Genomic DNA, 27,104 nt, shown 5'->3' on the forward strand with positions numbered 1-27,104 from the left:
AGGGGATGGTTTTCCAGATGTCTCTTGCTAAAATGCACTCGGAAGAACTTCCCCCCACTCCATTTTGTTTCCAAAGTCAATTTATTGAATATTAAGTCATAAAGCCAGTGCTAGAATTTTAATGAAAAATATCCTGTATCACTCAAGACTTAAAAGAACAAAAATACCCCGTAGAAACACTGCTTTGAAAAATAATCACATTAACTTTACACACAACAGAGTCCTTTCTTAAGCTTTATTTAAGAAATCGAGTACTATATAGTTCAATATATATAAGACACATCCAGTATTGTGTTCCTGATAGCAAGTGCATAGATTTTGTTAAGATATCATTTTCACTCGATATAAACGTTTCATGGTCACATGAAGATAATATTCCCAGTGATTTTGCCCAAGCATGAGAGGAGAAAACAGAACACAGCAAAAATAGTGAACTACAACAGAGATGAAAAACAAGAACAGCGAATTAGCAGAACAGTCGATTCCTGATAAGTGAATAAGCTGATTGTTTGGTCACAATGTTTTATTCACTTATCAGGAACGATTCACAGTACATTTATGTTCACTGTGTTTCCTAGCCTGCCAGCTAAGAGGCCCAGCCCATGGGTTGCACGTAACTGCTGTGGGCTGGGCAGACGTGTGGCTTCCATCAGCAAGGTAAACGTTGACAATTCTGTAATTTCCCAAGGTGGTCCATGCATGGCAAACAGACACACCTTGCTAACACTGCAGCGGGGTTTTACAGAATCCAAATGGTAAGGATGAATTTAAGCAGGGACCAACTTGACAGTCCTAAGTGCTGGAGGGAACTAGCATCTTTGTCCCCTTCTTTGGAGAATTATTGGTTTTGTTGTTGCTTTCCCAAACAACAACAAAAAAAACTGGCTTTGTCTTTCCCTTCTTTTACTTAGCATGAGTATTTTGCCTTGTGCCAAAGGCTGGATGTATATAAGTTATATATTTTAAAATAAACACTTGCATCTTGGAAAGAACTGGTCACCCTCTTTCCCCCCTTCTCCCCTCCCTCACACCCCCCACCAAATAAATAAAAAAGAAAGAAAAAAAGAAATCACACCCGTAGCCATCTTTTCCCACTAACATAAGCAGTGGGTTTTCAGAGGCAAACTCATGAAGGCTCTGATGAGATTTAAAGCAGAAGTATTGGCAGGAAGTCAGCTCCTATGTGTGCAGGTTTGGAGCTGGTGGAAGTCACTCACTGAGGTGTTCGGCCTCTGGGGGAAAAGAGCCTCCTCTCCTTCACCTCACCAGTCCCCTCTGTTGCTGAGCCAACAAGAAAAGACAATCTAGGGCCAGAGGGGCTGCGGAAACCAGAGGGTGGAGGGCCTGAGCACCTTCAGGGAAAATCTCATTGGCTGCCAGAAGGCTGCCAGGTGCTGGGTGGCCTGAGTTAGATGGAGCTTGTGCGTCTGCAAAGTTGGAAGGAGAGATAAGACATAGGGAGCAAACATCAATGGAATCTTGTAAGAGCACTTGGAGAGCAGTCAGATTCCTGAGCATAAGAGATGGGCAGAAGGAGGAGGAGGGCCTGTGGCTTCCGTTTTAGAGGGCGTCTAAGGAATCGTTTTTTCTTTAATTCTCTTTGATAACTGGGGTTGGAGTGATAGTGGGGGACAAGGCTTTTTAAAGAATACATGTTCATTCAGGAGGCAGTGTGTGGCTGCATGTGGCTTTCTTAGCTTTCATTTGGAAATGGACGGTATGTGATGAAGACTTGAGTATGAGAACCTTTAACTCCTCCCCTCCCACTCCACCCGACCCAGTAGAGCTTCCATTTGAGCACTTGGAAATAGTTCTTTTCTTTTCCATTAGCTTTAATAATTAAAGCTGCTCCTGGATTCAATTAGCTCTTGAAAATGAATAATTTAAGTTACTTTTCTATACGTATCGATCGATTGATGGCAACACACAGACTTAAGTTTAACCTTTGCACACCTGCTATTCACCAGCTAAGTTTATTTTTTCTTCCCTCGAGAGTTCACCTCTTTTAAAAATGTTATTAGTGTCTAAGAAGAGTTTGACTGTAATGGTGAGTGGATTGAAAGAAACCCCCGCTCTGCTGCTCTTCTTCTTAAGTTTATTGAGGTTATGCAGCAAAGCAGCAGTTTTTAATGCATGTTAAGAACAGCATGCATATACCCATGCGAGACGGGGAGAGAAGAGAAGGTGAAATTTACCAGTGTGGTCAGAAGACCGTCGAAGGTCTTGGCAAATCCAACTCTGTAGGCAGTTATTTAGATGAACCATAGAAAAAAGTATAAATCTTGGAAGCAGTAGTTAAAGTGGGCTGTTGTACATAAATCAGAGGTGGCTGGTGTGCAGTTGCCCTTTTCCCCAAATCAGATATTCACTTAGGTGGAATCGACTGTATCTTTTACACAACATAGAGAAAAAAAACAGATACGTGCAACAGTGAGGTGTGTAGATGTATCACCAACATATAATGACTACCAACAATACAACACGCAGAGAGAGAAACAAGTATTAGGAAAATGGTTTAATATTGGAGACAGAAGCAAAAAACCGCATCACACAATAACATACGTTACAAAAATAAGTTTGACTGTTTCAACTACACGGTTATGTTCACAATGAGGACAGAAGAATCAGAAAAAACTTTGTTCTAAACAGCAAAAAAGCAAACCCCTAAAGTTTTAACTAATACATTTATCCACTTAAAGTGACTGAGTACTTCTAAATCTAATTACCTTATTGTGTAACTGCACAATACAGAATAAAAAGTGAAACTTACCGCTGTATTTTAAGACAAAATTCTAATGCTAGATATAAGCAAAGGGAAAAAGAAATCAAGCCAAAGTTTTTAATTCTCAAAAGAAAAGCAACTTTCTTTCTATCAACCAGAAATCAAACTTGAAATCAGTCATTGTCAGGGGGCCCACTAGAGTAAGCCACAAAAATTTCCATTTTTTTAATCTCCAGTATAAAAAGTTCCACTGGTACAAAATGCATAAGTACAATCAATTGTAGAAATAGGAAAGCCTGCATTTTTTTTTTTTTTTGGCTCAAATTCCATCAAACAACAAAATCCAAATGCATCAATAAAACAGAAACAATACTCAAATGGTCTTACAGTTTCCACTAGGTTGCATTAACTTTGGCTTTTCTCAGACAATATTTAAAAACTATTTTGTAATTCTAAACAAAATATTGTTAATCTACAAACAACAATTCTCACAGCACAAAAAAAACACAAATACATTTTTTGTATGACATTATTCAAAAAGGTAATGAAACTACAGGTTTTTTTAAAATTTTATTTTTTCTTGTTAATTAGCACTTAAGATAATAAAAACAGAAACAGTAAAATGATTCCAGAGTAGCACAAGCCAAAGAACTCTAACCCCTATGGTGAAAGAAAGATGAACTTGTTACGCCTTGAGGACTGCCATTTTATCACAATTCTCTAATTTAGTTTAAAAATGACTATTCTCTACGCTTGATTTTTAAAAAAGCAGTTTCCCTGTGTGTTGTTTCTTCTGGCATGGGCCCTTTGCACCCTTGCAGCTTTTTCCTTTTGATATGAAAAGATAAAGTGAATAAAAGGACAACTTGTCTCTGAGGAGGGTTATCTTTTTAACAATGAAACATGCAAAAAAAAAAAAAAAAAGGACTTTCCCCCTAAATCCTAAATATCCTGTCTTGGTTGCCTGCAGAATAAGAAACAGCTCCGAGTGCCCACCCTGAGCCTCCTGCCAGCTGCGCTGAGTGAAAGGAAATGAGGGCGGAGGAGGGCAGTTTCCTTCAGGGAGGAAATCAGACAAAATGGATTTTGAGATTTATGTGTAATTGATAAATGAAGAGATTCTGAATGAACAGCCTTCAGCAGTTCAAATGGTGTTCTCTTGTGTTCCTCTGTGTGTATCTACACACCACCGCAGGATGGATATGAGAGCCAGGTGTGGTAACTTTTGTTATGAAGCTGATTGCTGCAGGAAGTACAAAATAGCCCTCAGAGGATGAAGGAAGGCCCCAGCAGTAGTAAACACGTGTGAGGATAATACAAATCCTTTCATTAGAAGTGCATGTGCTATAAGAAGGAAACTTGTTTTTGTGTTTTTTGCATCATGAGAGGCTAGTCCTTTCCATCCCAGGGCTATCACATCCACACACATTAAACCAAAGAGGGTGGAGAGTGGGAAACGGAGGAAGGAACGGGAGCCAGCAGTTCTGAACTCCGTCAGAGACAAAGAAGCTTCAGGAAGGCAGGAGTTGGCGTTGGGGCCCTAGGGATGACACTGGGGTTTGTCAAGACAGCAGGGGCTCTGTTCACGTGAAGTCAAAGTAATATGGCACTTTTAAAAAGTGGCAGCAGGAACTGGTGCTGGGTATTTGGTCAGTGTCTGTGATAAAGAACTGAGTTTTACTTAGATGGTCAGTCCCCCTAAATGCATTTCATTAAAAAAAAAGATAAATGAAAAGGCAGGGCTTCTAACTCCAGACACCTTGCTTATTCAGGTGTCCACAGGGGTCAGAGACTCCCCAGCACAATGGCTGATTATTTAGGAGTATTTAAGAAACAAAAGCAAAAGTCCCTCAAAAGACTGTTGTTTAACTGGACGGTATTTGAAAATACTCTAAACTAGAACATGCCACTAATCCTGATCTCAAAAGCGTACAGACTTTAAGGTTTATTTAGGTGCTGAACCCATCTACCATCCCCTCAGAAGGTTTATCTGATAAACTGTTTTAAATGAAAACTGAAGAAGAAATTCCAGCAGCACATTAAGAATTCTTTTTTTTTTTTAAAACGACCAGAAATAATACAAAGTAAAAAAAAAAAAAAAAAAAAAAGATATAGGGAAAAGAAATTGGAGAGGGTTAAAGTCTATTTTTTTCCTTCAGATTTGCCTGGTGGAGTTTTTTTCTTTTGGGTCTCAAACCAAAGATAAGAAAGTAGTGAAGTAAAAAACTCAAAGAGAAGATATATGCAGGAAAAAAAAATCCAACTTAGCAACACCCCAAAACAAACTAAAATGATGACCGTATAAAAAGTTATCAACATTCCAGATAGCTCTGGGTAGAAAGGGTTAAAAGTTCAAAACTTTCTCACCTTAGAGGTTTCCATATATTATGAAGAAAATACATTGTGAGGTTGCCGTCACAGCATTGATGTGCAGAGTGGTTAAAAAAGTGAGACATGGGCACTTATACAATGTCTTACAAAAAACATCATAGAGAAATAACAAACAATAACAATTTCAGGCAACAAGACCACAGGATAGCAAGTTAACAAACTTTTTAACCTCTTTTTTTTGTTTTTTGTTTTTTAAATATTAGGGATTTATACAAAACACATAATAAAATACCCATGTTATCAAATTACTTCTCACAAGAAACACACTGAAGCTCTAGGAAGGAAGTACCTTTGGAATTTGGCACTATATATTTTCACTTTTTTTCTTTAAAAGAAAAAAAAATCACATTTTGCTGAACACAAACACATCTAAATAGTCCACAATAAAAAAAAAATGACATCAATGCTTTACAAGCCAACACAAAACTTATTCTGGAATAGGTTTTTTTTTCCCCCTCACATGAAATTTTTTTTAAGCAAACAACTTTTTTTTGAAATTCTTTTTTGTTTTAAGTAAACCAATTCTAAACTTGTCTTATCAACAAAGAACATTAAGACCGTAAGACTCATGATGAAACCACAACTTAATTCACAGAAGCACCAACGTAACACAGTTCACAGCAACCTTTCTCCTGTACATTGAGACAGTATAAAATATAGGTAATTTCATGTGCATTAAACCATGGATTGTCTAACTGTGAGTCAGTTCAGCAAAAGGTGACACAAATAGGTAGCATTTGCCCCAAAACAGGGTAAATATTTTTCTTATACTAATCTACAAAAAGTGGTTCTATATATATATCTTAATGAGAAAGTGAGCCACCTAAAATGGCCTTATCAAAAAACTTTACACTGCCTGAAAAATGTAAAAACTATTACAGACCTCTAGAGACTTAAAATCAGACAGTTTTTTTTCTCAAACTGTTTTTGGAAGTAGTCTGTTAGAAACCAACATTCTGTGTCCCTGGACACATATTGCTATTGTTACCAGTGACCGGGAAGAATGCCAATCCCTGTATAATACTTTCAAGTCTGTTTTATGAAAAGAAAAAAAATAAGAAAGAAACATTTTTGCCACAGGTTTTTTTCTATAATTAATTTGTCTAATAATAAATTTCAGTCTTGCATGAATGCAGCAATGTTTTTCACATTGACTTCCCAGAATTCATAGCTAGATGAGGTCACATGCAAATTTCAAAGGTCAAACTAGATCAAAGGTCAGTAGGAGAACCAAATATGATGTGAGGTCAGAAAGACATCAGAAACAATGACGGGACGATGAAACTTTTTTTGAGACGCCACAGGGACATGCTAGGCAAACGGTGACCTAACGGGCATGAAGATGTCTAGGGAGAAAACAAGGGAGAGTAAAAAGTTACACAGAATCTACGCAGCAGCAACAAAATCACTCTTAAGGGTGCAGGAGAAAAACTAATGCAAATCTTAGGTCATTAGGGAGTCTAGGAGCCATCCACATAATTTGCATTTCTTACAGTCTTTATCCACAGCACAATGGAACCCCAAGAGAATCCATCCAGAGAGGGAGAGGGGATGGATTCCGGGTGTTTGGGGTGAGGGGCTGGCAAGGGACAGGGGAGAGGATCCAGTTTCAACGAATGTAACATACGGGGAAAGTCAGACGACTGAATTGTAAACTAGATAATGGAAGTTACGAACAAAATAATCAGACAGATACAAACAACAAGAGGATAAAGCATGAACTTTAGGCCTAGGGTTCAATGGTGAAAAAAAGCCCCTTCCTAGGACGATTCCTCTAGAGACTACTTCAAAAGGATCTAGCTAGCACAGAGAACTGCTCTTTAGGTACCCAATAAGTTAACAATAGGTAATAAATAACTTCCATTATTTCTGAGGCAGTAAAAATTTTGTACAAAAATAGAAATGCTTTTTTTACAAATAAAATTTACAGGCCTGTGGCTTTCTTTTTTATTTATGTATTATTTATGTATTATTTATTTATTATTAAATTTATCTTTCAAGAAACATCAAGTATTTTCACTCATTTTTATTTTATTTTTAAACCCTGTAGCTTTAAGAAACAGATCTCTAAATCTTTTTTTTACATTAATCCTTTCTAAAAACTAAAATAAAACAATAACAAAATAGACAACCAGTGTAATAATCTGACCAATAGTCATGTTTCTTTGAACCCTAAAATAAAATCCTACTTATTAAGACAAACCAAATGTAGTGGAAAGACGTTTTGTATTGTTTTAAGTGCTTCTCCTTGCTTTTCTGTGGAGCTGGGCCACCGCCTTAGCCTCTAATCAGCTGGCACCCTCCTAGGGGGTGGGCGCAGATAGGAGGGGTGAATTCTCCAGGCAGTGCTCTCGGGGGACCAGGGGTCTCAGAGTTAGAATTGCACATTAGCCTTTGTTTGCCTTTTAAATTCTCAAGATGTCATTTATTTTTATTTGTGTATGTGTGGTTTTTTTTTAAAGCAAAAACTAAAACAAAACGAAAAAAGTAAAAGGAGATTCAAATTGCAAAACAAAGGAGAATACAGTGGCACAACTGGAGGAGGAGTTTACTTGATAGAAACAAGGTAGCCCAAGTTTTAATTATGGCGAACTGGGTTGGGGGGTGGGAGTGGGAAATGGAAGCCTTATTGTAAAAATAACCGTCTCTCTTGGTAAAAGTTGGCATTGTGGTCCTCCTCTGCCTTTCCTGTTGAGAACAGGCTTGGCTCGTGGGACTTACCCTAAGAAAGCTAAAATAAGAGCAGGGAGCCTCTGGGGTTAGGATCAGTAAGGTTTGCTGTCGTTTTTGGAGCGCTTCAGCTGGACCTTCAAGCGTTTCATGCCAATCTGAAAGCCATTCATAGCCTGGATAGCAGCTTGCGCAGACACTGGATTGTCGTAGCTAACAAAACCTGAAAAACACAAGGGGAAGGAGGGCGGGAATCAAGATGGAGAGGCAGCCGAGTAGAGAAGGGGACCAGGGCTTCACGGAATAGCTGGAGCGTGTAACTGTAAATGGGAAGTGCCCCATGGTCTCAATTCAACTTTACTAAATTCACTGTGCGCCTACCATGGACGTACAGGGCCTGTTTTAGGGGCAACACTGGAAATGGCCACTGAGAAGCAGTGAAAAAGCTGGTTGGACTGGTAATTTAGTATCAAGAGAACAAAACCCCTCCCCAGGAGGCTAAAATCTCAGACTTCATTGTTTGAGTCAATTCCGTTTGTGTTTCAAGTCCCTTAGAATCCTTCTGAAAGAACTCCTGGTGCATAAGTGCTGCTCATGTAAGCGGTGGTGTAACTTTTCTAGGGCTGGAAGGGTCCCCAGAGGCTCACATGTGCCCCCAGGTGGATGCCAGGCTGTGCTGCCAAAGACCCTGTCCTTCGGTCCAGTTCTCCATCCGTATTCAGAGCCCACGCCTGTTTGGCTGTAGGACGGGGTAAGCTAGTGAATTAACTCTAGAGTAATTTATATTCGATTTTTGACATTTTGGAGTCATTACTGAGAGGAACCTATGGACCCAGGGGAAACACTGGGCCTTTTTCCTTATCTCAACTTCCATTTTCAAAGCTCCACTGAATTCAACAGAATGGAAATTGCTACCTTGTACTCCCAAGAGTCTTGGGGAATAAACAGTCTAAACAGCTTGGAGCTTACCAACCCTCCTAACAGAATTCCCAGTGTCTTCTCTGTACCAACACTTGCCACCAAAATGGCAGGGAGGGCACGCTTTTGAAAAAGAACCAAGGATGCTCACTGAAGACCCAGAAACAGAATTTTGATCACACAGTTTGTTTTAACACAGGGCTGGGGGAGCGGAGCTGTAGGGCGGTCACCCAGAGCTTTCTTCAGTGAACGCTGAGCTTCTACAGTTCCTACTTAGTTTTGGATCAAAAGGGAGCTATTATACTGATTGAATTTCAGTTCTGAACATCAGAGGTTCTATACTAAGCTTCTCCATCTATTATTAAAGGTTAAAGCTAAAGAGAAAATTCCTTTACAAACTAGAGGAGGAAAAAAAGGCCATAAATATACTTTCAGCTGGTAAAAATGAGCATATGGTATAAGGCAGAGAAGCCTCAGAGGCAGGCTGTATTTCAAAATGGTGGTTTAAATTTTTATTAAACCTAATTCCCAATAAATGCGATCTTGAGTCCGAGATTTTTTCTCTTTCCCCTCTGGGTCTTTCTCCAGAAGCAGCAAGATGATTAGAGAACGGAAATGGGTCAAGGGTGAAATGGATAATGAAACTTGACTAAGAGGCTAGAATGGGGTACCACGGTGTGACTAGCAATCCAGCAAACATGGGACCGCAAGAAACTGAAAACACAGTCCATAATGCTAAATACCAGTGTCTGCTGATACACAGCTATAGCTTGCATTATTATGAACACATTGGTTAAGTAGTTTGTGGGCCGACAGGATCTCTTTTCAAGGCAGTAAATATTTTCTCAAAATCAAACCACGAAGTCCAGTCCCTCTCCAATCTCCAAATAAGCCCAGGACATTGTTCCGCGATGAGGAATATAAAAGTCTGGCTCAAAACCTTGCACAGGGAAGCTCCCAGAGGTAAGCTCATGCTGAAACACGCACACACCCCATGTAACAGCTCACTTTCCACTGCACTCCCTCATGAGCCGTTACAAGGCGGTTTATGTACTCGCCACGGCAGCGGCAATAGTGTAATGGGTTCAGGCTGACAGCCTTTCCGCTGGGGTAAAAAAAGGGCCTTTAAATGCTCGACACACTCATTCCCCTAAAAACAGAGGCTTCAGAACTTCCTAGGTGATGGCACAGAAATTAGAAAGACGTTATGATAATGCAGTTTTAGAAGCCAGCACATTCTCTTTAGACTGGTTGCCCATTACGTCAGCCAAATACTAAGTGTGGGTTTTTGGCTGTTCGACAGCCACCGCTACCTTTGATGTTTTCTTTATGCCATACAGTTCTAGTTGTATTTCCTCTGGCCCCTATCTACTCTACTTTGTTTTATGCTACTGTTACTACCTACTACCACCATGAATTATTAAATTGGAGGAGTGGTTAAAGCAAAATCCCAGACTGGGCCAGAACTTGCCAAGCGAGTATACATAGTCTGAACATTCTACCTTATAACTACTTTGGGGACCAAAAGGGTTTGAAAAATAAAACAAGAACTAGGTGTAATGAATGCTCTTCTCCTGCTGTGAAACATTAGTGCCTGCAGTGAGCTTGCCTTCCTCTCTCAGGGAGCGAAAACTGCCCTGGGAGGCAGAGTCTGGGCTGCTTGAGGAAGGCAGGCAATCATAGTGTGGGGTGCTGAGGAACTGGGTTTTCCAAGGTTCTGGGAATACCTGCACACTCCTGTGTTTTCCATCCACTCAGGCAGTCCCTGCAGATCCCGTCTGCAGGTTCCTGAGTTCCAGTCTAAGGCAGTGCTTTCTGTGACCACGAACTGGGAAGGGATGTGCGTTTGTGTGTGTGTATATCAGGATGCTGAACAAGCCCCCAGGACAGTGTGTTACCCACAACCACAGTGTCTGAGTCATACTGACCCTGGAAGAATAAGGAATTAGTGGCAGAGTGTCTGCAATGCTATTCTGTATCAGGACAGCCAAAGCTACAGTCTGTTGACTGTGTACTCCCATCTGCAGTCTATGGGGCTTAAAGAAACTGCTGTTGCTCTACAATGACACATTGTTAGATATATGTAGGAAGACGCCTTGATACATTACCTAATGCATGGGCATTTAGTTTCATTTCCCATATCCTTCCTTTTTATACAGCCCTTTCTCTCTTTCGATTAAACGACTTTGCCTAATCTGCTTACATGGATCCAGAAAACCAGGAACCACCACCACACAGGGAAAGCCCTATCCTGACTTCTGAACTATTTGCCATTTACATTTTCCGTCCCATGACTCCTCACTTGGGAATGCAGGGTAATATTCTAGCTTGGTTTCTTTTGCATACCAAAGCACTTGCTCAGATTGGTCTGTTTGTCAATGAAGACTTTAGCAGAGATAACATTTCCAAAAGGCATGAACATCTGCAGAATGTCCTGGTCTCCAAACTCCTGTGGAAGGTGGTAAATAAAGAGGTTTGCACCCTCTGGACCTAAAGAGGAAAAAAAAATCAGAGTAAGGTATTCTTCGCTTCTTAGATCCCAAAGCCTCTTCTTAGGAATGCTCTAACAACAGACAGGCTAAGCATCTGGGCTTCTCATTCTAAAAGAGGATGAAATAGATGGATCTATGTCAAGTGCTGGGATGTCTGTTAGGAAAGCAATCATCCTTCAGATTTTCTGAATTTCCAAAGAGAGACTGGTTAAGAATGGCTTCTTTTTCACTGATAATCTTCTGTGGGTCACGTTTGCTTACTGCATATTAGCACATATTGTCAAACTCCCCTTCATGGAGGTGAAGGTGGGGGCCATGGGGTAGAGTGGGTTTTTGCTGGGCGGCCATGTTTTGTAGTGTGCGTACACTCTCTCTTGGAGGAGAGTGTCCTGTGCATTCTAAGCAAATTGCAGCAATTTAGAATAATGGATAAAGCAGTAATGCTGCTTGGATTTCTCAATCATTTACCTAATTATCCATCCAGTTTTGATTTGCCAAATCTCTTAACACACAGTCTAATAACCGTCTTTATTAGAAATGACTGGCTATGAGTCAAGGCAGGGAAAAATAGGTGGCTAGAGTTTCCCAACTGTGATAGGAATTATACCACTGGGAACTGGCCTTGGAAATGAGTGCATGAGGTGCAGAAGCTAGTCAAAGACTAGGCTAAGCCAAGCTGTTCACTCTTACCCATTACTTTCCAGAAAATATAAGAAAGAAGGGAAGAATAGGGAGGATCTTCTTAGCTATACCGGCGGGAGAGGTAAGCTCTCTTAAGTTCCTTCCCATTTCATTCTCCCATCTCTCTACCCACCTGTACAAGAACTAGTTGAAGGTTAAAAGAAGCAAAAAAGAAAAAGGAGGGACTCCAAATGACCTGATGGAAGGTATCATCTTCTCATATATAAGGGATAAGAATGCCTCCCAGCTTGAAGGGCACTGGGGGTAGTTGCAGATCCTTCCCCATATGGTTCTGGAGAGGCCCCAGGGCGGGATGCTTCTAGAATGTTGTGGCATGGTGTCTGGGAGGGAAGGGAGCTCAAAAAACTGGTGAAGTAACCTCTGCAGCTGGTTCATGGAACCTTAACTGGCACTCACAGGAGAGGAACCAGGACTGCTTGCTCCACTGAGAAGCCCCAGGAGACAGGCTGCAGTGGGTGCCCTTGAGTGGAGAGACGGGGCAGAGAAAAATAAAACTGGGGGAAAAGGAACTTTGTAAAAATAATAACCATGATGAGTGAGGAGTCCCATTCATTAGAACATTTTTTCTTTTACAATTAAGAAAAAATGTTCTCATTGATGGGACTTTTCACCAGGAACACTTCTTGAGGCAAATTTCTGAAGCCACAGAGATGAAGCATTTCTTCCTAAGTGTCTACTTGACCACTTTAACTTTTTATATCACTCACAATTTCCATGGACACATCTGCATTCCAGTGCAAGGGAGGCAGTCTGTATGTAAAAGGACACAATTGCAGGGCTTAGGTCCCCAAATATTTCCTGGTTTTAAAAAACTTAAAACTTAATATGAATAGATGCAAAACCAAAACACTGGAAACGGATGTTCTGAGTGTTACATGCCACGCGCGTCCTTTGCAATATGTATATTGGGCAAATCTGGTACTACCCAGATTTAATGTTCCTTGTAAATAAAAGGGCCAAATGCACAAATGAGGATTAATGGGACCCAATTTGGATTCTGAAGTCATCTCACCGCCTGGAGGTAAAATGCAATTTTAATGCACTATGATGGATTACTGGCTATGCCTGGATAATCTTGGCATTCTAGAAGGCTCTACATTCTGAATGTATCTGTGCCAGATAGGGAGACCAAGAAAATATGAAGACACGTAAACTCAAAAGGAGGCTTTGTCCTTTTATTCATCATTTTTCCAGGAAAAAAATGCCACGAGCATCTCCTACTGTAGACCCTCCAGTCTTTTCATCACCAAGAAACAGTTTGACTTTGCAAACTGCCAAAATTTTTAACTCTAAAATGAGAGAAAGGTGATTTGATATGGAAAAACCTCTCGTATGCACAGAAGGTGGCTATTGCTATAGATACCAAGGGAAAAAAACCCCTTTTTTGAGGATTTCACCTATGTATCCTCCTCAGCTGTTTAGTACATTGCTCAGATTTCTCCTAGTACATGTTATTTTAACTTGTGAGAGTTCTCCATGTCACATTGTTGGGCCCAGCTGGTTAGGAGTTCATCCTCTGTATTTCTCACAGGGCATCTGCTCTAGCAAAAAGCACTTGGGGTGTCTGTATCAGACTGCCCGCGCCTGCTCGCTTCTTGTTGGGTCTCTGGAGCCTCTACCTACTTGTGTGTGCGTGACTTGCCTCCTGCAAATAAAAGAAGATGGGAAGATATGAACGAGGTGAGAGGATATTCAGGAATGGCAGACAAGGTGGCCGCCTTTCCTGGATTCAGAGCTGCGGGGACTGCCATAACCCTGCAGAAGATTTAGCTGGGGAAAAATGAAAACCAATTTCTTTACAAAGCCAGACAGGCTCATTTTCCTGTGGCTAAATATACACCAGGTACATGACTACATACCTCAAGTTGACTGTCAACGCTCTTGACCAAAGCATAGAACTACAGAGTAGAAAATCTAAAAATCGATTTCATAGTGGAATTAATTGGTTTTTTTTCCAGCATAACTTGCCTTTTAAATTATGTCTTAGTTAAACTCATATTAAGATGGTTTGAATTCTTTGAGCACACGTTAACGGGGCGGGGAAGAAGAGATCAGATGAGAAGGCGAGCGATGATTAAAATATCCGCACACACCAAAACCACCACCAACCAAAAGATAAGAAACCCTAAAACCATGCTATTGGAAGCCTGCATACCTAAATATAAATAATGTGGAACTGGCAATAGTTGTTTTCACCTATTTTACATTAATCCCAGAGGGTTCACTCCTGCACACGCCCTAAATCCCTAAAACTCAAGGCATGGAGATTTAGGGCAGGGGGCTGGGGTGAAGCAACCGAGAAAAATATTGTTTGAGGGCCCAGACTTTATCCTTAAATGACCAAATTTTGAGTCTGCTGGCGACTGACTGATATTTTCTAGAGACACAGGCTATCTAAATTGCATGGGAGGGAACTGGCTTCCATGGTCTCTTCTGAGGGCATCATTATCTTTCAGGACCCCTCCTATTGCCCTTACTTGTCACCATGGTAGACCCCACACAAAGGGACCTCAATACAGGCGTTTCCTTGGGAAGTCTTGGTGTTTCTGACGTAGGGTCTCCACATGTCAGGGGAAGCGCAGTTGTCTGAACAGTTTTGCGTGTTTTAAAATATCTACAATAACTGTCAACTAAGAGTAAAGAGAAAGTTCAAATAACGAAAAATAACTTTCATATATCTTTCATTTAAAGAGAAAAAGCCTTTTTTTTTTACACAAGTATATTTAAAGCTGTGTCCCCTTTATCACTTTACAAAGTAAAACTATTTTCTTTCTTATAGAACACCATGTTGAAAGTCAGAGTATTCAAACAGTTTGCAACGATGGGGTGAGGATAAAAGAGAAGGGAAAGGAATTAAAGAAACTTCTTTAGCAGTTCTTCTCTACTCTAGCTTCTTTTCCTATCTTCTAGACAAGTCACAAAGAGAATAAACATCATGTTGCAGATTCTGCTTTAAAGCAACTTCAATTAAGGAGGAAGAAACCAAAAGGAAGAAAGAAAAAGAGACAAGCTCTCCTTATTTGGACAAGCTCAGTACTTTATAATTAGCTTTAATTTATTCTTAGCATTAACTTCCTGACGTTTACTTGCTTTATTGGCAGAGAAGCAAGGCAATCAATCACTTATTTGCTTCCCCAGAAAACCCCCAATTAAACAAAGACTGAGTCAATCCCAACAGTGGATTTTATCATTAAGCTGGAAACCATCGTCTACTGAGAGGCAACCCCAGGGGATGTGGACTCTGAGAAACCTGGGACCTGCCAGAGAGAGCACTCCACCCACAGAAGACAGTATCAGCTCATCCCTCCCACTACCCAGGAGTTTATATGTAAGGGGAGAAATAATAGGTGGTCCATGCTGATTTGGGAAAGCAGGTTGCTGGCAATTTCTTGATGGCAGCAAATACTAAGTAAGCGTGTACAAGCACGCAGTGGGTGAGAAATCCATCTTAAAAAGGTAGATGAAACATAGGAAAGAAGATTGAAACAGTCTACGCTTCTCAAGTTTCTTAGAAAAACCCATGAGTACTGGCAATAAAACGATTTTTCTTATGATACTGGCTCAATCTAGTTTTTTTGAAAACCTGCTCTAAAGACGAATGCGGCCCCTTTGCCCTGGGCCGTGGGGAGGCACGTACCTTCCTTTTGGCTGCCCGCAGCGCTCTGCTGTTGCAGCAAGCTCTGGCTGTACAGAGTGGGCAGTGCCGCTGCTGCGTACTGCTGAATCCCTGAGTAGGCCTGGGTGAGGGCGTCCATGGTGCCCGCCGTGCCATTCGTCAAGCCCGTGGCGCCAAGTCCTCCATTCAGAGCCGCCATACCTGAGAGCATTTGAGCAACTTTACAAAAAACCCAACAATAGAGAAGAGAAATAGCACTTTTCATTAGTGCTTTCCAAAGGAAGTTAGAGAATCATTTGACACAAGTACAACAGCAAGTGCATGCAGCCAGCACACCAATTCAACCAACATGAAATCAAAAACGAAACTATGAAGTAATAAATCATAATAATGGTGAACATACAAACACCAACAACCAACCCCCCCGAGTGATGATAACCCTCACTCCCCAGGCCACTGATCACGATTCACCAAGGCACCACAGTTAGACAACACATTGTAATTCCATGCAATGTGCTACTGGCAAGTACTGTTGTTATCTTTTTAAAATAAAAGCCTTCTGCTTCTTAGAGCCTAGAAGCATGTAAAAACACATTAGTGGCAGAGGCCTGTAACATCTGTACACTTAAATCCATTTACTGGGCTCTTTGAGGAGCCATGGGATGGCTCAAGGGGTTGAGAAAAGGTTAAAATAAAACTTTTTTCTCCCTTAAGCTGTCGGATGAGGAAGTGGCAGAGAAGACAAGCCCTGAACTCAATAAACCAGTGAATCGGCAGTTCCATTAACCGGCTTTCCTAAGCAGTTGAAGGATGCTGTCAGGGACTAGGACCTTAGGAGGAGCCGAGCTGATTAAGAATTAAAGCATAGGAGAAAATGTGGATCCTTCCTCTAATTGCAGAGAAGTGAAGTTCCTTCTTCAGTATGAAGGGCTAGAAACAGAATGGGGCCATTTTCAGCAGCAAACAGACACACATAGGAATATTAATCAGTGCCCATGTCACTGGGGTTTCTGCCAGTGAAAGAGCTCGATGTCATGTTTTTCACTCAACTGAAGTGACACACGTGTCTGTAAGCTGGATCTTGGCTATTAAGTGATGTGAACTGGATGTTGGCCAGCACACTTTTTTGATTTTTTTCCCTTGTATCCTGGCTGCTCTTTTGCTCTATTATGGTTGCTGACTGTGTCACATTTTCCCTGAGTACTGAGTCAAAACAAGCAATACTTTATAGAGTGTTAACTTTCATATAAACTCAGGAAATGGAAGAGGTGACATCATAATTGTCTTTAGTTCCCTTTTATGATTAAAACATTTTAAAAAAAGATCTGTTTCTGGGAAGAACTTACTGAAAACATTAATGAAAATCTTGAAGGGATTAGGGCTATTGATTAGGACAATTAAAATAGCAAAGATAACTGGGGAAAAAAATAGGTAAGTCTAATGAGAATAGGGAACTAAGATAAGGAGGCTTAGAAATTATACAGAGAAATCTAATCCTTAAATACCTCAACACTCCCGTCAATGTTTTTGGCTTGCCATCCACAGGAAATAGAGGAGGTGGGGAATGTTTTACTTAGTCCATACGTGCCTCTGTTATTTTGACAAACTTCCTCTCTTAGATTAAAAGGACTACATACAAGATATGAATTACCCCATGGCTTTACAGTAGAGGAATCTCATAGTGCCTCTGTCTGGTATTCTTCCCTGGGGGGCTTGAGGAGACAGAACTGGGCCTTGGGTGATGTTACCAAGTACTGTCTGCTCAGGCAGAGGAGTGGGGTGGGGTGGAGCGGCAAGGACAGTCAGAGGGACACAAGAATGGAGTAACTAGCCTACTGAAGAAGGAAGTGACTTCTTGCAGATATAGGAAACACAAGCTAAGCTAAAAGGGTGTTGGCCAGCAGAGGTCCTGCTGACTCTCCTTTAAGTTTCTCTCCCTAATTCTTTCCCATCATGCAAATAAGTGCTGTTAAAGAGCCTGGAAATAGTTTGTCCTCCTAATTACTCTAAACAACCCCTCAGACACCAACTAATCACATTTACCTCGTGCTTCCTTTCTTCTCCATCCCTGTTACTCTTATGGCTGCTGAAGAGGTAGGGAGTATTTATTTCTCTTTTCCCCTTTTGGTCTTATTTCATTCTCACTTCCCAATATTTGTGTGAATGCAAAGAAACATCAATGTTTCTTTTCAGAGACAGGGTGTAAGATAACCCAAGAAGAGCCAGGAACTGTTGACAAGTGCTGCTGGTTTCATTTTTGTCAGGCTGTCAATAGGTGCTAAGGATACAGATGATCACGTCATGGGCTCAGCCCTCTGGAAGAGTGGATTCATGGGCAGGAAGAGAATTCTAGTAGGAAAGTGAGCGGTGACTTGCTACCCTACTTAGACCCCAAGGCGTATGGTTCCTGGTGTGCACGCTGGCTGACAGCTACATGGAGCACAGCTGTCTGACAAACACGGGCTGAAGACAGAGGCTCCACTACGAGGACTGTCTCCGGATCCCCCTGCCATCAATGGAGTGGTTGAGAGCACTGCGTCTCCACGGTACCCTGTCAGCTAAGGGCCTCAGAGTTTTCAGGCCCTGCCATGTGAGACCTTTGAGTGCCTTCCTGTGATCTGTAGCTTCCACAACCTGGCTTCTCCAGAGGGCTAGACACACAGGTGGTATTTAATTGCAGTGGTCATTGGTGCCTGGCTCCTTCCCTTCTGGTATGGGACCTTTTTTTAATTGTCTAGGTTATGAGAATTATCTTTTTACTTCTAACTCTTTCCCCCTTTTTGCCAATTTTTTTTTCTCTTGAAATATAGAAGCAGAATGAACTTCATACTCGTGAAAGACTGGCTGGATGTTTCAGGACTGGAGTCCTTGTGAGGCCTGCAGCTCTAGTGAGGGACATGCCAGCTACATCCACACATGGTTCCTGCCTACCTTTCACAGTGGTTGGCTGTGTTTCTGGACTATACCTCAGGGCAAATGTGCTTTGTGAAGGGTTCTGCTTGCTTCAGCTGATTCCACGTGTCTGGGAGGTAGTCCTGGTTGGCCTTAACCTGCCTGGGATGGGGAAGGAGATGGTCGAGGAGGCACCAAGTAAAAGGGATGTTGATGCCAAAGAGGGGAGTAGCCACGGCCTCTGCAGCCCAGGGCTTTCCTCTCCACGGTATAACCATCCTTTTGAATAAAAAATAAGGGTAAATATTCTAACAAGTACAAGTGCATTGAGAATATTTAAAACCAAAACTATCCCAGAAAATTTGATGTGTGTGTGTGCCAAATCCAAGCAGAATGGGTAGTGGATTACCTGGTAGAATTTGAAGAACCATCAAAGAAAGATTTCAACTTTTGAGAGTTATTCCTGTGAATTATCTGAGGTTAGTCTACATTAAATAATTATTATAGCAAAGATAGCACTTGTCAATTCAGCTGCTGGTATCTGATCACATCTGAAAACTTTGGACAACAGAAACAGAGGTTGGAAGAAGGTTAAGTTGAATGAAATGCTTCCCCTTAAAAGAATAGGGCTTTTCTTTGAAAAGGCCAAATGGATGGATCATTGCATCCCATTTAATCTAGACTCCCACGCTTGCTATTTGATCAGCAAGACTAGAACAAAATGGAAGGTGTGGCAAACCTCACCAAGGGAAGGTCCTTACCAATGGCCTATCAATAAAGTTAGTGCCTATCCTCACTGCTATGTGCTTTAAACTTAACTGCTCTCCAGAGGGCCTCAACGGATGGAGATCTGAGGAGCTGTGAGATTACTGAGTAAATCTGTGAAAATGACAGAGAAGGACTCACCCACAAATATGACCATGAACATGACCATGACCATGGCCACTATGAAGATGGTACTAAAACGTAGAATCGGGGGCAGAGTACCATAAGCCAACTACATTTACTTGCAAGCCACTCTGCTAGGTTTTATACCAAATAAAAAAAAGAGAGAAGTGAGGACTGGATTAATATTCTCATAGGTTTGTAATCTATTTACTGGGATAAGCTTTCCTTGGTATAGATAAGGTATATCCTTCTAAGCAGCAAGCTGATAATGAGAACTTAAGTATAAAATGTCTAGAAGCAGGAGAGACGAATCTGAGTATGTACAATTAGTGGCATTTATACATATGCCTATGTTAACATGGTCACAAGTGTGTGTGAGGTTGTGTGCTTGTACATGTATCTAGCTACACATATCTTTTATATATTGCAAGAATACAGATTAAAACAGTAATTTCACAATGTATATAAAGGGTGACAAGCCACAATAATATGCCCAAAGCATCTTCTCTTTTTTCTTCTCGACACAAAATCTTTCCATAAACACCATTCACCAGGCATTTGTGGCTTATATTTGGACAACCATAATTTCAAGCGCCACATGGTAAGCCATTTGGAAGAATTATGCCATTTAAACAAGGAAAAATAAGGATGTCACTTGACATATATTTAAACACACGAAATCAGATGCAGAATCTTATGGACATATCTGCAAGAAATGTTTTCTTTGTCTTAGTTCAGATGTTAACAAACGAAACACGCCTGGAGAACCCTCAAATAAACCAGAAGTGAAAGCTCGGTTCGTGAATTACCCACATTCCGTCCTTTTGATCTTGCTGGATTTCTGCTTTTAGCTTTAGGATGCTGTACTTTTTGAGTCACTCCTTTTGTGAATGTATAAAGGAAGAAAAAGGATATCAAACTCTAACAGTTTAATTTAGCTACTTGTCTACTAACCAAAACTTTCTTTTGAGGGGGAAGTGAGGAGGCCTCTGGCAGGGAAGAGGGTAAAATTTATGCTAAGGTGAGTTTGAAAATTAACTGTGCATTCCATCTGCTTTCTTCCTGGCTCAAAAGAGTTGGATCTATTCAGAAAACTCTCCTTCCGGTAGCAAGTAATGATTTCTAGGATGGTGTGCGGTAGGAAACAGCAATGATATGGAAATGAGGCCAACTATTTTAGAAGCGGCCTCTGTCCAGGTAACCATTTCTTGACTACCTTCTTTGAGAATTGTCCAGCAGGACAGGTAGCATCATCATGTCTATGGAGGAAGAATGGTCTGAAAGAGGACACTCTATATTAGAAGGTTTTCTCGTGGTATTTGAGACAAGATGCAAATATTTGCTCGAAACCAATACTGGGATTGTTAAATAGCTCTGCACTAGTAACATTCACCAAGTCAGAAGGAATGTATTTTTGTTTGGGTATGACTTTTGGTTAAATTAAACATTTTCCTGGTTTATATTCTCTGGTAGGGGTTATTTTAAACTAGAAACATTCATAATTTTCCAAGAACTATACATACTTATATCAACCTAATGGCAAAGAATTTAAAAAACACAACAGCTGAAGCCTGTTGTCCTTGCCAGAAGCAAAATTTGTACAACACAGACCCCACACAAGAACTAGTCATGGTTTCTCTGCCATTCAACAAAGTCCCTCTCTAGTCCTTTATGATAACGATGGGAAAATCCCAGCAAAGTCCAACAGAACAGGATGGAGCGGTGGGACCACACAGACAGGAGGACAACACACAGCAGTGGTGAGCACATGCTGAGGAGGACAGCCATTCCCACTGGCCTGTTACTTTGCAGACCAAGGACAGGAAGATGATCAAATCAAAGTCCTTGTTTTAGGGGAACTAGGTCCCGGGGCAAGAGAAGCAGCATGAAGGGATGTACACACACATACACATCTGCCCCCAAGGGGAGGACAGGTGGTTTGGAGCGTCTGCAGAACAAGGTCAGAAACAGGAGTCAAGGCAATGAGGCTCCTCCTGGACTGCTGGGAAGGGGGAGCAGGAGGCAGTGTCTCTGGAATAAAACATTCTGCCATCACATGGTTACCACTTCATATACTGTTTGCTAATCAAGAGCCCTCATATCTGGAAAGAAAAGTCTTTTTCTTCTTTTTCTGGCCTATGTCAGACAAAACTCAGGCCGAGTGTTTTTTCTTTTCCCCAGAACATCTGAATAAAAGGATTAATAAAGCCTGAAAATTTCCCACCTCTAAATATATGAGTGATTTTCTTATCAGTCTTCATTTCAGGGAGTTCTAGGTTCTTTTTGTACCAAATAAATTGCACAGTATTCCTTCTGAACTTTTTCAAAGTATAGAATCATTGGGATTTTTTTTGCTTTAAAAAAAATTGTACTGCCTGATCACACTTTAAAAATAGTTCACTTATTGAATCATGGCTTAAAATAGGGCAACTTGCCAAGGTCCCCTTTCTTAAAGCTTCAAAGGGGCAGGTGTTGGGTTGCCTGGGGTGCCTGGTAGGTAACTGGGCCCCCACATCAGAATCTCTTTAGGCTGTCATGGACCTGCTGGGCTTGGCCACTCTCAGGCACCCAGTAGGGACCGAACCTAGGGAAAGGCAAGTGAAATGTCTCCTCTGTGGGTTCAGGATCAGTTTCCCCCAACATAGGAGCCAAAGCTAAGCACAAGCCTAAAATATATTTATCCTCTAGCCAGGTACCATTCTGGACAGAGGATAGCAGATCTAAGATTCTAGAAGTGGCGAGGCCATTCTGTAGGACAGAACCTAGAGTTCTCTGGTGAGTCCCCATGTTTCAGAACTAAGTAATTCTGTAAATGACTTGCCCCCCTCTGCGTCAGCCTGCCATGGGAGAATCACGCCCCTTTGGAGAGGCACTCCTGTAGGTGATTCATGCCTGTGGGTGCTTAATAAAGACTCCAGATGATGTCACCTCTAGCAGCGGCTTCTCTCCATTCAACTGCATTTCCTTCTTTCCAAGGCCTCCTTTTTCCGCCTATATAACTGTCATGAATCTTTAGCTTTTAGAGCTGGAGGGCACCTTTAAGATTGTATGACCCAGAACTGTCAGTTTTCAAATGGGGACTCTAAAGCCCAGAGTGGGGGCAGTGATTTGCCTAAAATCCTGTAGGTGACTGGTGGCAGATTGGAGCTGGACCCATGCATCCTGATTTCTAGTCTATTAATTTTTCTGTTATAACACCCTGCCTCCAAGAAGAACAGAACAAAACCAAAACCCTTGAAACCTGCAAATATCTGTCAACCACAGAAATCTATGGATGAATACACATGCGACATATTAGAGAAGACTCCAGGGGTGGCGAGGGTTGGGTATTTTTTGAGGCAAATGAATGTAGGTAGAGTTTGCCTATCAAAGCATGCGCTCCTCCATCCCAAGTTTTAATTCCTTTTTAGGTCATTTCTGGCTGCCCATTTTCTGTGGCGAATTTGGGGGAAGGCTGTCCACCAGAGCAACAAATACTCACTGTTTATGGTACCTGCTAGTGCATTAATATTATTCAATCCAACAGTGGCTCCCGCCAGTCCTTGCAGAGTCCCAAGAGAGGTCAAAGAATTCATGGCTGCACCAGCAGTGGAGTTGGGAGTTGAAGCAGCCACTGAAAAACAAAAGGGAGACAGGAAAACGGGGAGAGAAAGAACAAGATGAGTGAAAGCCAACTGGCCCAGAAAGTAATCTGTTCTCACCGCAGCAGATGGAACGCGGAGTCATTCAATCCGCCCGAGCCTGGGAGCATGCTTCTGAGTTCGGTATGAAAGACGTGGGATTGTACTTGTGGCAATTTTGACAATTAGATTCGGTGATTAAAAATACTCATCTCGGTTCTGTTTTGCCAGTACCTCGAATATGCTCATTACTGGTTGGGAGGAGAAAATTCCAGACCAGGAGGCCTATTCTTCTGGGAATGCTGATCCTCCCTCAGTCTTCTAAGCCACATCTTTGTCCAGGTGAGCAAATTACCGGCACAAAAAGAGGCAGGGGCGGGAGAGTAAAATGGCAATTCCTGGCTTTCTTATTGTTTCTGCTTTACACTTTTAGCATTTTCTCAATGCTGTTTAAAAAAAAAAGAATCATACATCTTCCTGAGTTTGACAGAAGACTTCAAGACCCAGGTGGTGGTGGGAATAGAGGCGGTGAGTGATATGAGGTAAAACCATTTTGGCCCTAACTCTCCTTCCTCTGTCCCCCTAACTCACTCTTTTACATAACACCTTTATTGGAATATAATTCACGTATCATAAAGTTTACCCCTTTAAAGTGGACAATTCAGTGTTTTTTAGTATATTCACAGAGTTGCACAACCAGCATCGCTATCTAATTTTAAAAAATTTTTGTAATTCCCCAAAGAAACCCATACCCATTAGCACTCATTCTCCATTCTTCCCTCTCCTTTGACACTGGCAACCATGAATCTACTTTCTGTCTCTATGGATTTGCTTAGTCTGGATATTTCAGACAAGTGGAATCATAAAATATGTGATCTTCTGTGACTGGCTTCTCTCACTAAGCAAAATATTTTCAAGGTTCATCCATGTTGTAGCATGTGTCAGTACTTCATTCCTTTTTATTGCTGAATAATAGTCTTCTGTATGGAAACACTACATTTTGTTTATCCATTCCTAAGTTGTAGACATTGTGATTGTTTCCACTTTTGGATAATGATGCCGTGAACATCTGTGTATGAGTTTTTGTGTAGATATATGTTTTCAGTTCTCCTGAGTACATATACCTAGGATTGCTGGGTCATATGATAAATCCGTGGTTAACACTTTGGGGAAACACCAAACATTTTTCCAAAGTAGTTGCACTCCCCTCCCTTTTACATGTATAATTGCTTCTGTAAATAACATTTAATGTATCTTACATTTGTACACATTTGCATAGCTTTACAATCTGCTGACTTTTCACACACATCATCTCACTTTATCCTGATGATGGAGATAAAGGCTAAACGTAACTGACGACGGCTAAAGGAAGCACTTGGTCCATTTCTAGCTGTGAAATCACCGTGCATATGTGAACTTCCTTTCCATCTACACTGGCTGGGAACTTCATCCATCCTCCTAGAATGTTCCTGTCCAGCACATCCCTGCTCTGCCTTCAGAGACTGCAAGTGCTTGCAGTGTACCTTGCTTGGGATCTCTTTTGGATGAGGCCAGATCAACTGCTTAAAAAAATGAATTCCCCACCTTGTCATATTTCTGTCCAGGTATGGCATTAGCTTTTGCCACCTTAAAATATGTATTTTCTTTCTCTTTTTAAAAGAAAATTATACATAATCAAGTCTATGTTTCTAGTCTTTTTGTAGTATGAAACTTTTCAAATACACAAAAAAGCAGAGATAATAACATGACAAACTCCCATAAACTCCCATCAAGATGCTAGAATATTTGAGAACCAATCTACTCCCCCTAAGTATATTTTAAAGCAAATCTGAGACCTTATGTAATCACCTCTACATACTTTAGTATGCAACTCTAAAAATAGCGTGTATATATATATATATATATATATATATATGTTTAAAACCCCAAAACCATCATTACACCTAGCAAAATTAGCAATAATTCCTTGGCTTCATTATGTGATAATATTTTGTTTAGGATTTTTTTCATCTGTGTACATGAATAGGATTGGCCTTTATTTTTCCTTCTGTACTGTCCTTAGTTTTGCTACCAAGCCTTTCCTAACCTCGTAAAGTGATTGAGAGACTGTCCTTACTTTTCCATTTTCTGGAATAGATTGTATAGGATTGAAATTACTTGTAACTTAAATGTCTGATAGAATTTCCCAGTAAAAATGATCTAAATCTGATATTTGTTCATGGGATGATTTTAAAATACTAATTACATTTCTCTAATAAACAGGATTATTCAACTTTTCTTTTTCCTCTTGAATCAGTTGTATTAAGTTATAGCTTTCTAGGGAGATCAGGCAGAGAGGCAGTCAAAGAGAGCCATTTGGAAGAATTATGCCATTTAAAAAAGGAAATATAAGAATGTTGCTCATAGCCTAAGGCTGTGCCCTCTAAGGAGTGACATCAGAAGGAGAATAGACTTGGCTGAACTCATCTAGCTAAGTCACTAAGAAAATAGGCAAGGAAGCAAACAAAAAGGAGCCAGGTTTGGTAGAGGAGGGAGAGCGAGGAGGATTAGTCTCCAGAATTGCTGTATTATCTAAAATGTCCAGCTGTCAACAAAAAATTATGGGGTGTGCAAAGAAATAAGAAAGTGTGATCCACACACTGGAAAAAAGCAGATAACATAAACTCATTTGAGAGGGCCCAGATACTGTACTTAGCAGACAAAGACATCAAAGCAGCTCTTATAAATATGGTCAAAGAACTAAAGGAAATCACTCTTAAAGAATTAAACAAAGGTATGATGACAATGTTTCATCAAATAATGAATATCAGAGAGAGAGAGAAATTATAAAAATGAAGAGAATGGAAATTCTGGAATTGAAAAGTAAATTACAGAAATGAAAAATTCACTATAGGGTTCAACAGTAGATTTGAGCAGACACAAGAATGAGTGAAGTTGAAGACAGATTGATAGAGATTATGCAGTCTGAAGAACGAGAGAAAAAAGAACGAAGAAAAATGAACAGAGCCTCAGAGAAACGTGGCACACCATTAAGTACATTAATATACATGTAATGGGAGTACCAAAAGTAGAGAAAAGAGCAGAAAAAATATCAAAGAGATAATGAATGAAATGTTACTGAAATAATCTATATATGCAAGAAATTCAACAAACTACAAGTAGGATAACACAAAGAGAGCTATTTGCAGACACATGATAGTAAAAATGCTGAAAGTCAAAGATAAAGTCTTGAAAGCAGCAAGAGAAAAAAAAGATTCATCATGTACAAGGGTATCCCAGTCAGATTAGAAACTGACTTCTCAGCAGAAACAGTGGACCAGAAGGCAGTGGGATGACATATTTCAAGTGCTGAAAAGAAAAAACTATGAACTAAGAAGCTTCTTTCCAGCAAAACTATCTTCCAAAAATGAAAGAGAAATAATGGCATTCCTAGATGAACAAAAACTGAGAGAAGTTCAGTTTTCTGTTAGCAAATGTGTCTTACAAGAAATACAGGCATACCTTGGAGATGCTGCAGGTTCAGTTCCAGATCACCGCAATAAATAGAATGTCACAGTAAAGTGAGTCACGTGAACTTTTTGTTTCCCTGGTGCATATAAAAGTCATGTTTACACTCTACTTACTGTATTCTATTAAGTGTGCAATAGCATTATGTCTACAAAAAAACAATGTAAATATCTCAATTAAAAAATGCTTTATTGCTAAAAAATGCTAACCATCATCTGAGCCTTCAGCAAGTTGTAATCTTTTTGCTGGTGGAAGGTCTTATAAAGAACACAGTATCTTCGAAGTGCAGTAAAGCAAAGTACAATAAAATGAGGTATGCCTGTACTAAAGGAAGTTCTTCATGCTGAAAGCAAGTGACCCCAGACAGTAATTCAAATTCTCTCTCTCTCTCTCTCACACACACACAAAGAACACCAATAAAGGTAATTATGTAGGTAATTGTAAAAGATAGTATAATTGCATTTTTAGGTAATTGTAAAAGATAGTATAATTGCATTTTTCCTTTCTTCTTGTAACTGATTTAAAATTTGATGCCTAAAACAATAAAAGCACAAAGGAGGTGGGCAGGGAGACAAAGTTGTATTGGAGCAAAGAAATTACACCAGATGGTAACCACAGAAAGAAATGAGGAGAACCAGAAATGGTAAGTAAGGAAGTCACAAGCAAACTCTATAGATATATACCTG

General features: G+C 40.5%; 1 protein-coding gene across 13 annotated transcripts in view; it reads right to left on the minus strand.

Annotated features, from left to right (window-relative positions):
- Positions 1 to 221: 221 nt before the first annotated feature.
- The window catches only part of CELF2 (CUGBP Elav-like family member 2), a 507,313-nt gene continuing 480,430 nt past the window's right edge, over positions 222 to 27,104 (minus strand). For 6 of the 13 annotated variants that reach the window (XM_046678505.1, XM_046678511.1, XM_046678509.1 and 3 more), the window contains 4 exons: positions 22,773 to 22,904; positions 15,533 to 15,730; positions 11,048 to 11,191; positions 222 to 8,006 (listed from right to left, as the gene is read on the minus strand). In XM_046678505.1, the coding sequence (XP_046534461.1) occupies positions 7,879 to 8,006; positions 11,048 to 11,191; positions 15,533 to 15,730; positions 22,773 to 22,904 (602 nt within the window). In that variant the 3' untranslated portion in view covers positions 222 to 7,878. The remainder of the gene's footprint in view (positions 8,007 to 11,047; positions 11,192 to 15,532; positions 15,731 to 22,772; positions 22,905 to 27,104) is intronic. The other 7 variants (XM_046678506.1, XM_046678513.1, XM_046678507.1 and 4 more) reach the window with 4 other exon arrangements.

Source organism: Equus quagga, chromosome 12 (assembly GCF_021613505.1).
Source record: "Equus quagga isolate Etosha38 chromosome 12, UCLA_HA_Equagga_1.0, whole genome shotgun sequence".
NCBI classification, from domain to species: Eukaryota; Metazoa; Chordata; class Mammalia; order Perissodactyla; family Equidae; genus Equus; species Equus quagga.